Source organism: Halyomorpha halys, unplaced genomic scaffold (assembly GCF_000696795.3).
Source record: "Halyomorpha halys isolate HHAL.00 unplaced genomic scaffold, Hhal_1.1 Scaffold36.1, whole genome shotgun sequence".
Classification (NCBI taxonomy): domain Eukaryota; kingdom Metazoa; phylum Arthropoda; class Insecta; order Hemiptera; family Pentatomidae; genus Halyomorpha; species Halyomorpha halys.
The window spans coordinates 1,636,682-1,655,330 of NW_027108624.1; the positions used below are offsets into that span (position 1 = coordinate 1,636,682).

At 30.0% G+C, this 18,649-nt stretch overlaps 1 protein-coding gene across 1 annotated transcript in view; it reads left to right on the plus strand.

Moving 5' to 3' along the window:
- Nucleotides 1-1,420: 1,420 nt before the first annotated feature.
- PlexA (plexin A) overlaps nucleotides 1,421-18,649 on the plus strand; it is a 593,915-nt gene continuing 576,686 nt past the window's right edge. The window contains exons 1-2 of the mRNA XM_067046922.1: nucleotides 1,421-1,853; nucleotides 2,579-3,738. Coding sequence (XP_066903023.1) covers nucleotides 2,614-3,738 — 1,125 coding nt within the window. The 5' untranslated portion in view covers nucleotides 1,421-1,853; nucleotides 2,579-2,613. The remainder of the gene's footprint in view (nucleotides 1,854-2,578; nucleotides 3,739-18,649) is intronic.

The following is an 18,649-nucleotide window of genomic DNA, read 5'->3' on the forward strand; positions in this document are numbered from 1 at the left end:
CGATATACATATAGTTTTGCGTACCAAAAATTTTAATATACTTTTCACATCGGAAACAGTTTCAATTACTTAATAAAATATTATGTTTAATGATTCGTCCAAACAGCGTAATTTTCAATCAGCTCACTTAAGATATATTATTGATAAAAATAAAATACATGAAATATAGGGAGCGGGTCAATAGTATTTATTAATTTTCCCCGAGCTTCTGGTTCTGCTAACGGTGGATGATCCGGTCAAGGATCAATATCATCTTTCTTTTTTGTTTTTTTTAGTTAGCTCTTTTCCTTGCAAAAGCACACATAGTCACACGGCGAAATTCTTAGCGTATACCGTTAACTAGGAAAATCTTGATATTGCTTAGGGCGCTTCTTGCCTTACCAACAACTTCCTGGCCGATTGACCTCTTTTTTTTCTTGTTATATTAGTAAAAGCGGTCCGGTAATTAAAGTAGATATCATTTCAATTTAAAAATAAACACATATCAAATTTGAATTAGTGAAATTTTCAATAAGTTTAGTACGCTATACCTTTAAAATAAAACAAAATGTTGATTTTTAAAAAATAACACCACGGTGACCACCCTAATCTATGTATTAAAGAAAGGGAGGTGGAGACAAATGAAAATACCTGGTTCCAATCAGATTTTTAAATTATCCTCATCCAAGGAAGCAAGAAAACCATTACTGATAATGAGTATGAACGCTACGTCAAGTTGAAGCTGTTCTAAAAATTATTTTTAAATTCATTACTGCACTTCCCATTTACTTCGATCTGATGTAATTTTAAATTTCAGTATAATAAAACAACCTTTTAAATGAATGAAACAAACTTGTTTGAGTTTCTTATTTATTAATTATTTTTTTAATTTAGCAAATTATGGACATAGTTTATACATTTCCATTGATATCATCCATCCATACATTGATTTTCAATAATATCAAATGTTATTTTTTATTAAATTATGTTAATACCCAACACGGACAGCTAGCGGCGATTATCCATCTCACCCGAGGATTTCCGAATAAATCCGGAGAGATCCGAGATTTCAACGGGTCAAGATTCGTTGAATTTTTAATATTACTTTTCATAACTTACGAACGATTTCAAGAAATAGTTGAATATAAATTGATGAAATTTTGTATGGGGACGTATAAAGATAGTCTAATAAGAGTTATTTTTGTCAATGTAATTGATTTCCTACGAATTAACCTATAAAAAGAGAATCCAGAATTTCTAAAATTATTCAATTGATTTGTTTGTTATATTGAAGGATATGTTTTTATTTCCTTAGCTAAAACGGCGTTAAGAGTAATATTAATGAAATACATGAAAAGAAGAATACATATCCGATAGAGATGGCTGTGGACGGCCGGGGGAGTGGGGTGAAGAGATTCCAGATGCCTCCAGTTGGGCTTTAGCTGTTTGATGTAGCAAAACCGTTCAGGTTGAGTTAAGAAGCCGGGCATTTTGTTTACGTCAGTTACCTTCACTAACCAATTAATTAAACTTTGTGATAATGTGTTATTTTACTGCTTTGTGTAATAACTCCGTGTTTGTGTTTATATGAATTATAGATGTACTTTTTATAAATTCAAACTGTTATTTGTCATTTACATGTTAAACTAGTAGTTCTCTGATATCAGTAAAAAATCTAAAGGACAGGAATAGTGTAAAGAAAAAAAAAAAAAGAAAGAAATTGGATAGCAGTTTTATGAAGAAAACACTTCACTGAAACATTGTCTATGTTTGTTGTTCCTATTAATTTTCACATCCTGGTTATGTTCAATCTTCAGCCAAAATTGGGTGCCAAATGATACCCTAATAAACTTGGTTATCAGTTAAAATTTAAGGTGAGTTGCAGATAGTATTTGCTTGAAATTATTATTTTTATACAAATTTGTTGCCTAGAAATTATGTTTTCCTGTTGATGATTTCTTCTACCCTTTTTCACTCTATCATTCATGTTTACATTCATTTAATTTTTTTTTTAAACTGATTTGTCATGGAAATTATCATATCATGTTTTATTAATCATTTTTTCCTAACTCTGTTTGATAACAAATTTAGATTTCAGTACTGTTTTAAAATGTGTTTCGGAATCAATTCCTTTTTATTTTCAGTACTCTATTTTAATTATTTAACCTCTCACTTTTTCTGTTGACATATGTTATTTGTTGTCCATGTGACAAAATTTAGAAAAGGTTATGTTTGATATCACATTAGAAAAAAAATGAGATTTTGTTGGAGTATTTACCTGTTAAAATACTGTTTATTACACTAATTAGTGCAGTTTCAGAATTATTCCGTTGTCATTCTAGCTTGTTTTTGTTTTTCTAAGTATTTTTTCTTGAATATTTGGGGACATATTATCATCTAAAATCATTTTTTTTGCTTCTACTGACAGAATTCCCTTCCTATTTTTCAATTAAACTATATCTCTGCTGTTATCGAAAAAAATAAAACCCTTGCAATTTTTAAACGGCTCATGAATCAAGTTGAGTAGTTATTTAAGCATTTATTTATCACTTGCTAATATTTCCAATAAATCCATTATATGTATATTTTTTTTTTTCAGGAATGGTAAAGGCAATGAAGAAAAGGTGAAATACAATGTCCACCTATTACAGGCTTGTGTTGTGGGCTTTGACCCTTTGCTTTTCTACAACGTTTAGTGCTAATATTGTGAAAGTGTTTCGTGAAGATGGTGGAGGACCTGAATTCAAATTTAATCATCTAGTTGTTGATAAAAATACCGGAAGAGTTTATATCGGAGCAGTAAACAAGTTATATCAACTCTCACCTGATTTAGATTTAGTAATTGCTGAGACTACTGGTCCTCAAGAAGATTCGACTGATTGTTCTGTGATTGATTGCCCATCATCTGTTGTTAAGAAATTGACTGATAATGTTAACAAAGCTCTTGTTATAGACTATACTACAACAAGACTTATTGTATGTGGTAGTCTATTTCAGGGAATATGTTCTGTACGAAGTTTACATAATATATCTGATGTTGTTCAAGTAGTAAAAGAAGCTGTAGTAGCCAACAATGCCACTGCTTCAACCGTCGCCTTCATTGCTCCTGGTCCACCAAATCCACCCGTTACTCAAGTTATGTATGTTGGTGTTACTTACACAAATAATTCACCTTATCGAAGCGAGGTGCCAACTGTTTCGTCGAGGAGTCTTGAAAAGGACAAAATGTTTATGATCGCTCAAACAGCAGTGACTACTGGAACAAGAATGTTTGTTAATTCACTTGCCAGAGAAAGGTATCCCATAAATTATGTGTATGGTTTTGCATCCGAGGGCTTCAGTTACTTTCTCACGACACAAATGAGGCATAGTGGTCCATCTCCATTTATATCAAAGCTTGTTAGAGTTTGTCATGATGATGAGAACTATTACTCTTATACTGAAATACCTATTGAATGCATAGACAGTGAAGGAAAGAAGTATAATCTGGTTCAAGCAGGTTATGTTGGAAAACCTGGTTCTGATTTGGCTTCTAATCTCGGAATTACTGCACAGGATGATGTTTTGTTTGCTGTGTTTTCTGAAAGTGAACAACCTGAAGGTGAAGGATCAAGTAAACCGAGCCAGTTTAGTGCACTTTGCGTTTATTCACTAAAGGCCATTCGGCGAAAGTTTATGCAGAACATCAAGACTTGCTTCACTGGCAGTGGTAACAGGGGTCTCGATTTCATCTCCCCGAGTCATGGCTGTATTTTAACGGTAAGACAATTTTTGTTGTTAAACACAATTTTAGATAGTATCTTATTATTGTTATATTCTATTTCATAGCTTTGTTTGAACTTTTATATTTCTTGATAATTTATTAATTTAATGTAAGGAACAGAGAACCATTACTTTATGGTGGAAAAATTTCTTAGTCCACTGACTTGGCTCACATGATTCTGTCATGTGAAAGAATATGGTTATCTAGTTATATAAATATATTTGTAGTTCAGTAACTTTGATTAGTAGAACACTTTTCTTTTTTCCACATAAGTAGTTACAATATTTTCATGATTCTAATATGATTTTTTTTTTTTTAATGTTAGTTTTATTAATGAAATGAATATATGTTCTACAATTAAAATGAAACACTTCTTTATTAATGTAATATTAATAAATAAATACTATCAGAAATCATATTAAATGAATATTAATCACATTTAAAAAGTGAAAGTAATTTATAAAACAATAGCTCTACCATTATGAAATTATTAGCTTTCTTTTTTTTAATGTGCTTGCAATCTCATTTATGTGTATTTTGTATTTACATATATGTATATATTTATAATGATTAATCTTGTTAAATATTTAAATCTATATTATTAATTCCTGGTCAAAGTATCAATGTGGTTAATATGGTTAAAATGGAATTTTTCTCACTATTAATGTTGGCTACATCTGGGAATTACTTTAGTTCCAAAAAAAATATTTTATTTATTTTATATTATAATATAAAATTATATGAATAATTATTCATAATTATATTGTTTTTAATTTATAAACATTATTATAATTTGTCGCATTTATATTTTTCCAAAATCGTATCAATATGTTTATTGGTTTATTGAAAAATGCTTTTATGTTTTTTTTATTGATCAAATCGAATTGAATTTATTTAAAAAATATTTCGCTTTCCTTTGTGTATATACTTTGCGTTTTGGTCATAAGTTATTTGAAAAGGTTTATTTTCCTTATTAAATATTAATGTGTGTTGTTTGGAATTCTATCATACCAAAAATTAAATTTTAAGGGTCTTTCGAATATTTTAGAATTTATATCCTATTTATTTGAAGTATAATTATGAATTTGTATTTACTTTTTAAACCATCGTTTACATTCTAATTTCGTTTGTCTATTAAATATTTTTATCCCAATTAATAAAAAAATCTCTTTTGAGATGTGTTACTTTTTGGTAGTTACTGACTGACTACTCATTTGCTGATTTAAAATCGGCTACTTTAGGTCTGTGACATGTTACCTCTTTTTCCTGTTAAGTACGATCTTATAATGAGACTACCTTTAAAATAATTTGTTCTGAGTTAACTTAAAGTTCAACATTTTAGTGCTAAAATAAATCGAAGATTTTCTGATTTTGGTATAGGAGCCAAAATTTGATCACATTTTCAAAGATTCTGGTTGTTTTAATTTATTTCTATGAATGCCGGAAACCAGTAGTAATTCGAGGGGGGGGGGGAAACAATTAAATCTATAATGTCGTAGTCGACCATGCTTGTGAGCTTTAATTTCAGTATTACTGACAAAAAATTGCGAATCAATTGGCCATTATATTTTAGTTAATCTGGTTTGTACGTTTGTAAAAATAATGAACAATAATTTTAAATTATAAAATTTCATTATCTAAGATGTTAAATTAAAATATATCTGTAAATTAAAAAAAAAAAATCTATATCGTAACCTTATAAGATTTAATCTGATTCTAAGATTATTTAACTGTCATTTTATAAATTAGATCTGCTGACATCTGTTTATTCATTGATTTGCTCCTTTAATCAATTTTGTTATATCCTAATTGCTTCTATTAATTATTGGTTTTATTACCGATGTTTGCATATTTACATTCATTAAACAAATTAAATTATCTTTACTCTCTAAAATTTCATGAATGGCAGAATATATATTATTTCACTTATTTTTATTATATTTATCTCGTAAACTATTCAAAGGCCCTAAGAACACGAAAAATGTTGCATGGTAACGTTGGATTTCCAACGGAATATTATACATCAAATTAACCATTATTTCCAGATTTTTTTTTAAATCTGTGGAAATATTACTCATATTTATTCCTTTAGTTAGCTATCAAATTCTTTAATTTTTATTATGTATCAATTTTTATTATTATTATTAATTAGAAATGATAAATTATATTAAATAAACAAAACTATAGGGAATTTAGGGAAATGTGTTTTGAAAATTCGGCATTCTAGCCTTGGCCAATCATTTTCTTTGATAATACGACTCAGCTGATGTTAAATGCCGTTTAATTATCTATTGATGTAAAGAATTTAACCATAATTGTTAGGGCTGCCTTTCGTGAAACAGGAAATTAAAAAAAAATTATAACACCATAATATTAAGTGGTAGTTCCGCATAATCGATATTAGATGAAAAGTTTCTGCAATATTGTATACATATTACCTTAATTAGGTAATGGTATTCACATACACGATTATTTGTGTACACGACAGATTTGTGAGATTCCGTTATTTAGATTCAGGGTACCTTAAAACGTGTATTAAAAACTGATTCTATTTTTTTCACGATTGCTTTACTCCCCCTTACTCTATATATTTTATATAAGTAAGTGAAAGTTACAAATAAAATTTAAGTATGTGTTGCGTTATGTCAGTTCTGAACAGATTATTTACCAACTCTCTTAGTTTTTTTTTATTCAACTTAATTATTTTCTTTTACAATGTAGATATTATATAGCAAAAATTGTTTCAAAATATAGGTTTAAATTTTAAGCGACTGAATTGTTTGTAAAAATTAGTGGAGACTTTTTTAATAGATGCGTGGTAATTATTAAGAATTGTTGGGAAAAAATATAAGGAAATTTATAATAATTCTTTATTAACACTTTGGGACGATTCTAGTAAATTGTTTTGAAAAGTTAAACGTAATAGTTAGGAAAGAAAGTAGATAAAATATATTTTTAATTGAAATATTCAAATAAAAATGTATTATTAAGTCGCTCCTAAATGTGATGTTGATGAATAATTAGGCAAATGTTTTTATATGCATATCTTAAATATTAATAAATAAATATATAGTCACTGGAAAATATATTTGTTGTTTTTGGCTGAATGTATTAACAAGTATAATACAACTTCGCTTAACTAATTCTCCGAATTAACCGGCGGTATAAATAAAAAAAGTAAACTGCTGAGACAATACTAATTCGGAAAAATAACTGAATTTATAAATAATGATATGTTAATAGTTGATCGTAGATTAATATAGGGGTGCGGTCAGCAAATAAACAAAAACTATTTATTTGGCAAAAATAAATAGTTTCTAATATATTCTAATCAATAAAGGGCACAAATAAATAGTTTTTGTTTATTTTTTGACCGCACCCCACGACCATCTTACCCACATGACTTTTTGAATACTATTGTAAACTGAAAGATCATTTGTTTACTGAAATTAAATCATGTATATAATGAAATTTTTCAATTTTAATTATATTACCCACTCCGTATCGTAAGTTTTGCATTTAAATTTTAAATCAATATTGGATTTTTAAATATTTTATTTTTTTAAACTCAGGATACCCGCGTCTCCCGCTTAACCGGTCATGTCTCGGTCTCGACTAGCTGAGATTAGCGGGGTTCCATTGAATACATGGTACAGCCAAATGGAAAAAAGTAATACTATTGTAATTCTAAATTCAGAAAATCATTAAAACTCGGATTTAAAAAAAAAAAAAATGTATGCAACCTATTGTTGGTGGAATTAGAGGCCTTGTTCTGATTTTACTTATGGCATCATCAGTATTATTCATTATCTTGTCGCATGTCAAAAGGGGAGGGGGTGGATTCTGTATCTAGAGATTTTGTTTTATCTTGAAATTATCCTTCAGTGGCTGGCTGAGATATCTGCTTGGCCAAGAGTTGACTGGTCGTCCTTGTACCGCCTACTTCCTTCTGGCGCCTCTTGCTGTAACTGAAAACATATCGGCTCTGTTAGTGTTATCATTCAGGCATCCAATGTTCACCCATGTCTGCATTTCCGTTTTAAATCTTATATAAAATAAAATGCCAGTTTGAGGTACGTTATTGAACTATAAACAAGAATCCATCTTCTATATCCATCTTCTATGAATGACTAGAATATGGAAATACTCATGGTTTTTCAAATACGTATTACCAAAGGGATTATGCACAATTATGTTTTGACATGAAGTGGGTATTTAACCTTTCGAAATTATTCCAAAATGATGCAAACCCTGCTCTAATTAAAATATAATCATTCTCTTTGAAAAGAAATATATTTTACTGGGTAATAACAGATTGTTAAAAAAAAAAAAAACTAAAATTATTGTTCATGGTTTTTTAATATTCGAGCTTAAACTGAAGATTGAAAAACATGTAGGACAAAGTCGATTTACCTTAGAATCCTATTTCCTATATGAATGATTGTCATTGTGATGAGGGTTCAATCCAGAAATACTTCAATTATGATATGAATCGGTATCAAAATCTGATTTACTATCAGAATCCGTAAAATAAAAGTATCCCATTTATAATAACCTTAATAGATTGACCAAATGCCACCGCTATGACAGCGAAAATCAATTCAAACTTCCTAAAATTGTAGTTATGGGTTGGTTAAACCTGCATACTGTGAGATTCTGTAAATAAACAACGATTATTTTTTACAAATGGACACAATATTTGTACATTTCTATAAAACTACAGTGGTTGTATAAACGGTTGTTGTACGTTGATAATTGTGTGTAACTATATTGAGAACTTAAGAATAATCTAAGGAGCGAGCTGAATTATTATTATTTAAAATTGTTCTTATGAATTGTATTTTAACTCTCATTCAAGATTCTTTCATGCATTACCCATGTCTATCGTTTCCGGAGTCCGAAAAAGCGAATACTTACTAAAAAAAATGAGGTTTTTTTATTGCGGTAATGCTCTTGATTCAAAGTAAAGATCGTTTTCCTAAAGCACTGGCTCATTTTCTATAAAACATTAGGTATGTAAAGAGATTTGTTCCGTTTATTTAATTAATAACGAAAAATTTTGAAAAAATGATTTCTTTAGAAGGGAAATATTTTGAAGAAATAATCAAAATTAATTATTTTGAAGAAAATACTTGCATTTTATAAAGATAACTTGCCTTAAGGCAAAACCTAGTAAGCTACTTTTGCAGTTTGGTTTGTGTAGATGTATAGAGGAATTGTACCTTCTTGTAGTGATCTCTGAACATATAAACTGTAAAAGAGGGTTGCTTTGCTGGGAATGTTAGATTTTTTTATTTTACATTTTTTACCCACTAAAAGGAGTTTGGAAAGTCTGAGATTAATACTGAGCTACCTTAGAGTTTAAATAAATGAAAAAAAAAATAGTATATTCTTGATATCCATGTATTTAATATTTGTTAAAACAATTAAGCAAAGTTAAAGTATGTAGGGATACTGCATCATTTTCTAAAAGTTGGTGCAATTTAAGGTTGTCATAATCAAAGAAAAGAACCACTAAAAATACCATTGTAAAAAAAAAAAATGTTCTAAAATTCTGTAAGTTCTATGTTTCTTTTTTCAAACATAATATACATTTTCCCTGAAATAAAAATAGAAAAAAATATATAATAAACGAAATTTTTATTTAATATGAGTCTAAACAAAAATAAATACATTTCTTCTTGAAATGAAAATAGGAAAAAAAAAAAAATCAAAAACGAAATTTTTATTAAATATGTCTAAACCAAAATAAATACAAATTAGGTATATATATTTTTTGGTTGGTTTAAAATTATTTTTAATTAATTTAAAATTACTATTGAAAGGATGTTATAAACCAAAAACAATTAGATAATACACTTAACATCGGGAACCATAGGACCAAAAATGAGAACAGGTTTACTAGAGCGAAGTTTTCCGGTATATTTAGTTATCCGTTTACGCATTTTGGAGAATTCCAACTAAGGGAGATATTAATAACCTTATATTTCTTAATCATAGATAGATTGTATATAACTTTATGATTACACTTACCTTTAGACTTCGAAAAGAGGTAATCTAGCAACGGAAATTTGAGGCATGTTGTTTAGCAGAACATAACAGGAGGAGAAAGAAATGCTCTAAAAAACCTATTGTGATTTTTCAATTGAACTTTACAACTATCAATTGGAAGGCAATATTTTCCTCTTTCCGGCTCAGATCTTAGCGCTTTTCTCTACCATTGGTGTGCCACACTGAGCAAGACGAAACTGTGGATCTGTGTCGGTGAAGGACTGTTATCCGGGAGTAAAGTCATCCACTTCTGTATTTTTGTTTATATATATACACACAAAAAAATATTCTTGTTAAATTTTGTTCCTTAAAACACGGGATGTTACAAAACAATTTAGATCAACTTAAAATAACAATTTTCTCCCTATCCAAACTATCACTAATTTGTAATCTACTTGGTATAATCGTTGGTTTTTAAGTCTTGAATTTGCATTTTCCTTTGGGTGACGAATAACGCTTGGGTATTATCTATTGGGGTTCATAAGTTTTAAATGATAAAACTAACAGAGTTAGTTATCAGTGAAGAATTATTTCAAACGTCTGCCAAGTACATAGGTCAATACAACCTCACCATTATAAATTTTATGTTTGAGAATGTAGTTCAAGAGAGGAGCCGTGTTTGAAATACTTAAATGCGTGCAAAAAAAAAAAAAAAGTGAATAATTTTCACCTCAAACCCGCCTTTTTCCAACTTAAGGCCAAACCGGAGTAGTCGTTCTCTAGATTTAAGTGTGACAAGGAAAATCCTTTTGTGCAGGCTTAGACGAAAGCAGGTTTTCATGTGGTACGATGCATGTACCACCGAAATAATCTCTAGAAATTGTATGAACCCCGGATTAACGTCAACAGCTGTTAGTGCCAGAACAATGATTTAACTACGGACAGACTGAACCAAATTTGTTTCTTGATGTCTAAAGGTAAAATGAGGGTGACACTTTACAATTATTAAGGAAAGTTTTGTTTTTGCTTCCTACGTAAATACGAAGTATCATGTTCCTCTACCATCGGTAGCGAGGAAGTTAGACAAATGGAGTATGTACTTCTCAAAGGCGTGGTCTTTGACTTAAAAATTAATGGGAAAGTTGGTATTTTTTACATAGGATTTTGACAAAAAGAGCTTAAATTTTCTCTTAAGACAGATGAACTAAGAGGCGTGATTTAAATATAATATAAAAAGAGAAAGAGACTGTTCACTAGTGATGAAATAGAATTCCTTAAGAATTAGTAGAGGATTTGTCGACTGCAACTATTTAATGCGTTAGATATTGTTATCAGGACGTGTATTAGGGGATTGAATTTCACATTATTGACTAATCTGAAAGTACTCGAAACTTTGATCGAGTAAAAACCACTTCCTCTCTCAGTATTATTGAGAATTGAGAGTTTCATGTATTACGGTTCCACGTTTGTCACTTATCTAGATGTTCGCGGATTTGTTGGACTTGGATAAGCGGAACATTATTAAATAGATATTCCTTGAAAGCATGTTGTTAGTTAATGACTAAAGGTTGATATGGTTAGTTTAATTATTAGCCTGAAAATAATACATTGCTTATATTATAATTAATTTGAATATATAAGTTTTCGTTTTGTGGTTCGCTCGAATCTGTGGTTTGCTGATTGATATTTTTCCAGTAAGCCTGGTTTTGGTTTTACACAAAAACTCTGATAATTTTGGTACTTTTTTTATTTTTCGCCTATTCTATATTCTCTACAAACTATATGTTTTTTTAGAGAAAATATTCCTTTACAAAATTAAGGTAAACAAAATTGTCTGCAGTTTATATCTGTAAACTCTACGATCAACCGCTAAGACCCAAGAGCGGTCCGTAATAAGGACCGAATTCCGTAAACGCGATTTAGGTTTTTGCTAATAACTCGAAAAATAAGAATTTTTCGATAATAATCATTCTATAAAATAAAGCGTAGCAGAAAAAAAGCATTCATTATATTTCACTTTCTAAAAAAACAAAAAAAAATCCCTTCCAACTGTCCTGTTTGATCTAGGCATACCTGATGTTTGTAGAATTGTTAGCTACCGGCATATGAAATTGACCTTGACAATGTCACACGGAAAAAATGGAGAATTAGACTAAAGGGAGTTTTTTTTTTTTAATACAGAAACTGGACTTTCTTCGTAGGTTGGTCGTATATGAAATATATTATCTGTATTTTTGTTTATGAGGTAAAATTGATTAATTTTAGTTTTCGATATATTTCTGGACCTTATCTATTTTTATGATTAATAGCTTTTCTGATATTTTGTACCTTTCTCGACCACCACCCAGACTATCTTCCTGTATTAAATTACATACGGTCAACACATGTAAATCTTCCGCATAAATAAAAAAACGTTAGAAGTAATTAATGACTTTGCTGATCAAAGAAGAGTATCTATTGTTAATGTTTAATTTGTTTATTAACGTTTATTTCCATTATTCAATTAATTACAGAGTTATACTAAGGTGGTCTTTATAACCTTGAATTACTCAGAAAATAATTTGAGGGCCACCATCTCTATTCTGGAGGGAGCCCCCATGTAATAAAGTGGAACCCTCACTTGGTTAAAGACAGCCATGTTGGTAAATGTTCTTAGACTACGTGATTTTCTTTAACTGGGGTGTTCTTCGTGATTTAGAGCGACTTTTTTCCCTCAATTTTGCTCTTTTTTTCTATTATATTTTTAATGAGATGTAGATAGTTGACTGTAGATTACTAAGTAGAGAAGATGGTCGAGGGGGGGGGGGATGCGGTCAACAACAAAAACTGTTCTGTTTAGCCAGAATCTCTCCCGCAACCTCCCTTATGAAGACTCAGGTCGAAACGTCGGCAGGAATAAATCATTTTTTGTTTATTTGTGTTTTGTTTTTTTCTGACTGTGCCCCCCGCCCAGCTTCTCCACTTATTATATTTTTAATTTAAAAAACAACTCAAATTTATATCAATTTTGTGTTAATTTATTTTTTATACAAGCCTTCTGAAATAATGGGATGATTATACAGGGATTCATGTACACACATTAATGGAAAGAATTAAGTCACGTATTTCTAATGTGTCTAAGAACGTCGAAATCGGTTAAATTGAAGACGAGGTACAGACCTTCAAATCGAACCATACTTATTTTAAAATTCTTAACCCTCTCGGAAGTAAAAAATAAGATTTTGTAGGCAGATGATCTGAGTGATGTTCAAGAAAGGTGCAAAAATATTTATTATTTTTTACCTTTCTTTGCCGTCACCCGGACCATCCTCCTACAATCTATTACATACCGGTCAACTATTAATATTCTAATAAGAAAAATAAAATTATTTGTATGTAAATTATTTATTTATAGAGTTATTCAGATGTCATCCTTGTTTCAATCAAGACAGCCCTGACGATGCCATGCAAAGTAAGGCGAAACATTGGTTTATCAATAAATAGTTTTTTCTACTATTTTGATACCTTTACTGACCGCCACTTGGACTATCTTCCTACAATAATTTTTTTTATATTTTCAGTTTAAAGTTTTTTTATAGTTTCAGTTCAAAAGTTTTTTAGCATGGTGAATCATAATCCGTCATCATTTTTTGTGTATAAGAAATCTGTAAGGGGACAGTTAAGAATGTTTTAATTTTCCCGATAAAATTCTCGATCATAAAATTATTCCTGATTATTATTTATAATAGTTTAACAGTCTATAATGTTAAATATATGTGGAAGTAAATTTCAGTTGGATGATTGTATAGGGCGGTGGAGCGATACAAAGCGTCCTGAAGGACTTATTAGGATAGCTGTACACGGTCGAGGGGAGAGGGAGAGGGTATATGAAGAAGGGACACAGCCTTCCCCTCTCTCAGTCCTCATTCTATCCTCAAATTTGACTTCACTCCTAAACATTTTGTAACCGTTGACATCCGTACAGATACTGCTAACAGTTTGTGCCAAGCAAAAAATATCCAAACCCTTAGATTGTTGCATTTTGGAAACGAGCCATTTTTTTTTTTTTATCATGAATGAACGAAGTCGTACCGAATCAGCGGTAGTTCTACGTGGTTCTCATTAATTCTCTGCTGACCTTAAAGAGGATAAGAAGGTGTGTTAGTTATGCAGCAATGGAACCCATGATTTTTCAAAATTTTATTTGTTGTGGTATGAAGGCCAGATTAACATTTTAACGACTACATTTAATCTTTTCCACCTTAACCAGAACTTAAAAATACATGAAATCTCTTTTATCTGTAATCTTTGTTTGAGTATAAGTAAAATGAGATACTCTTACCAGTGTTATATTAATCTGTTTTACGTTAATCCATCATGCTATTGATACTTTCTAGTTGTTAGTTGTGTAAGAATTAGGGATTGCATTCCTTCTTTGTATTATCTTGGGTATGATGCTGATATGTTCTGTTTAACTCTGACTGGGTTTTGAATTGACTGATATTAAACGTTATATAGGATTCGGATCGGTTCCTTCTTGAATCTGATCTATTGGTTCAGGTTGAGAATCCTGATCCTGTCGCACGTGGGAGCGCTTCCTCTCGACCAGAGAGGCGGTTAGGGTAGCGACTCCGGGATCAACTGGTGAGGGGGGGCGGGGCATATCGACCCGTTCCCTCCCACGCCCCCTCCCAGTCTCTATTACCTCGGCTAATAACGGCTCCTAGCTAGGCCAACACTTTCTAATCGTCCGCTGTACGCACCGCAGGGCCGCGCGTCCAAGGACGTTGAACCCTCAACCACATGGTTCTCATCAGCGGGTTCTATGGTCATCCGGAGTTGTTTCAACTTTTCCCGGACCATTCATATCGTCGCGCTACCAGTCTCAGAAATGTTTGACTTAACCTCTTGCCGATACTTAATGTGTGTTGAAGTTGTTTTTGAAAGGGAGAAGGAGGTGGAGTACTTTATCTATACCTGCTTTGTTAAGAATCGTGGCTTATATTCAATTTTTTTAGGGGTCGTTTCCTTGCGTAAATGACGATGTGCAAGTTTACAAGATTCCAAAACCATGAAAGTATCTCAAATAGCTCTAAGTTCGTTTCGTCTATTCGGAAAAAAGACTAGAACTCAAGAACTAAGTCTAAAGATCAAACTTAACATCTCACTCCAGCAGTCTAAAAAATATCGATAAGTTAGAAATAATACAGAACCCTTACAATTAAACATATACCCTTACCCTTCAGTAATTTTTTAAGATTTATTTCCTTTCAAAAATATCCATACCTATCGAAAAATGAACAGTATTGTTTGTATGTGTTTTGAACCGATCTGTCGTGAAATATTAGCTATAGAAGCACCATTTCAGTTCTCAGTCCGGTATGATGACATATTGAATAATTAACAGCTCCAACCGTGTAAAAAAAGTGTTAATAATATTTCAATCTTAGCACAGCACATTTCTAAACCTACCGTTGTTATATATACCTTATATTATGTCCACGTGGTTGTTCATATAACAAACATGGAAACAATGATACTTCGTAAGAAAAAAAAGAACAAATTTTAGTTAATCATGCACTCTTCCGCTGTAAGCGTTTTGGTTTCGATCAACTAACTAACTGCATAAATTATTGCTTATTCTGGTTTCCATTATTTAAAATAACTATACAATATTTAATATATTATAATAATATGTAAAATAACTATATCAAACAATAATATTTAAAATAACGTGATTATAATAATGCTATTCAATTATTAGTATTTCAATGAATTAAATACACTTTCTATCATTATTTTTTTGGGTAGATATATATTAAGTTTTGAAAGAATTGAGTATGTCGGAGGCGGAGGAATTTTATTTCGAAAAGGCGGTTCCGGCGTTTTAATCATAAGGGAAAAAAAGATGATCTCGGGTTAATCTGTGAAATGCTTTCAAAACGTAGGGGCTTAGGAGGGAGGGTGAGAGAGAGAGAGATGGAGGGAGGATCAAGGGGGAAATCGGAAGAAGTGTGGAACTTTTATCAAGACTATTCTCGGTAGAAGGGATGGAGTCCTGATCCATGATGCAATAATCGGTTGTGAAACTTGCTGATCATGGTTTGCTCTGTTCTTCGTTCCCGTATTTTAGTGTACTATAATTTGGGGAGGGGGATTTAGATATACGCGTCTTAGGTTGTTGCTGAAGTTTATTTTTATTGCTCTAGTACTAGGCCATTTGTTTTCCAATTTTATCCCCTTTTTAAATATTGCTATATGTTTCATAAGTGATACAGGACCGTCCTTAAATCACGGTTTTAGTGTGGAAGGTTGGCCGGCAAGGATTGCTTTCTAATATTTTTTTGTGTCATGATTTCTTTTGAGAGATTGTGACATGTACATCGAGCAACATACTCGCTATAATTGTTTGTTTCAAAGATAAGATAAGTAGGGCATACCACGCAGTGGTGGGTTTTTAAAAATTAATTATTTTTAATATAATTTTCTAATTAACTTATAAATAAATAAATTTTATTAATCTGCCGATCTGCCACAACCTTGGGCAATAAGGAATAGTGATAAATGATCATATTCATACCAAAGTTATAAAATAAATAATAATAAAATCTCTATTAATGTATATATATACCGACTGATAAATAAAATGAATATAATCAAACTAGCTAGTACTTAAAGTAATAAGGATAAAATAAAATAAGTAAAACCAATATAACAATAAAATAAAAACGCTCATCACATTTACACTAATTATTTCTAATATTACTCTTTTTGTATTTTTTATATTTTAATTATTCACTAGGAACTTGTTTAGCAGATTCATATGAGGACGGCATTTGGGACTAGGTTTAGGTTTAGGGATTAGGTTACATGAAACTGTTAATTAAAGCTAGTTGATTTTTTTTTCAATGACTACCTAAGGAGTATTTTTTTCAGTCATTTATTCTAAAAGTCAATAAATATTTTTTTAATTATTTGAAATTTGTTTTGAAACATCAGATGGATAAACGTCTTTGTGTTAGTATTTATTCAAATGTAGTATTATATTTATATACACTATATGTATTCTTAATAAAGTGTATATTATGGATAAAATGTATAGACTCAGTCATTTTATTTTATTTTTAATAGGATGTACCTACATTTCAGCCCAATCATGTGGACTAAAAATTGAAATTCAATATATAAAAATATATATATATTTTTGAAAATTTAATAAACAAGAAGGGTACAGAAAAAAGAGGTGATGCAAGCAATATCGATAGATATAAGTGATGAAGACCCTTCATTCGTATTAGTCACTTGATGTTTTATTTTCATTATTTACTTTACCTGTATCACATTCTTTTTTAAACTATGTAGTCTACTATTTCTGTTTTAATTATTAACCCTGATGATGGCCCACACAAATTATGAACTTAAATGTCGGTACTTCTAATAAAAATAAAATAAAATGACTGATTCCTAATTATATTTTCAAGTACAAAAACGTTTATATTTTATTACTACTATATTATATTTTATAATTTAAATATATATGCTCTCATGTCTTGTCATAAATAAAAGACATGAGAGCATATATTATAAAAAAAAGTGTAATAATTAAGAGGGTATAATAAAAAAGAAAATAATAAGTGATAAAAATATAAGTGATTAATCTTATTTTTAATTTTACTTATATATATCTGTATGAATTATTTTTCCTGTATTATCTATGTCACTTCTTTTATTTATTTTATTTTTTTAACCCGTCTTATTTATTTAATTTTAATTTTTATCATCATAATAAAAAAAAATAAGTGACTGAGTCCTTATTATTTTCTCCATAAAAAATCTTTGTTTTTGGTAATTTTTGCTTTCTCTCTCGAATCTATTAGCTAACGGTGAAGATATTTTTCAGTGTTGGAAAATAGCCAAGATCTATTAGGCGATGTTGGTGTAGACTTTTAATTATTTGAAGTGGTTTCGCGCCACAATTCTCTATACTCCGCCTTGGTAACATTTCGCTTCTCCCATTATCAGTAATTTATTGTTATAGATAATTTAATTATTTTATCTTTGAGTTAGGTTTTTAACATATTTCAAATTATTCATTTTATTCAATTCGTTCATTTAATTTACATACGTTTCTATATTCTAATATTTGATACATTTTATATTTTTACCACACACACACAACCACCGTATAAACTAATTTCTTTCAATAATTGGTTTAGAAACCCATTAGCCCTCATTCATTTCTTAAGCATTGTATTTATTGTGAGATACGGACAACAATTTTTTTTCAATGTTATATTATTTTTAGTTTTCATATGTAAGACTTTTTACTCTGATATAATTTTTTAAATATTTATAATAAGGAAAACTTATTATATGCAAAATACTTATATTAGTGTTTAAGCGGTGGTTTTCAACATTTTTTATGAGCATTTATTGATTAAATGGATGAAGGGTTATTTATCACGGCATATTTAACTTAAGGCCCACGAGAAACGGGCTGTAATCTATCAATTTAATATTTTGTCACTGTAGTAACTGTTACTCTAAAATGTAATAAATTTGTTATATCTGATACCTTCAGTCGCATATTTAATTGTTAACCCAGCTTTGTCTTATTACTACAGAATTTTAAAAATTTTCAAGTTTAATTCAATTCAATTATTTTATTCAATACCAGATCAGCCCGGTAGGTCTCACATGGTTTAACAATTGATTATGGGGGTGGGTAACTATTGTGAATAATAACGATAAATTATAAATAAAAAATGAACAGATAAAAATAATGAATTTTAAGAAGTTAGTAAAAAAAGAAGGAAATTCAAATACAAAAACAGTGACATTTATAGATTTAATAAAATGAATACTTGATTTCTGGGACAAAAAGTTAATTTTAGAAAAAGACGAAGAGAAAAATTAATAAATTAGTAGTAATGGCAT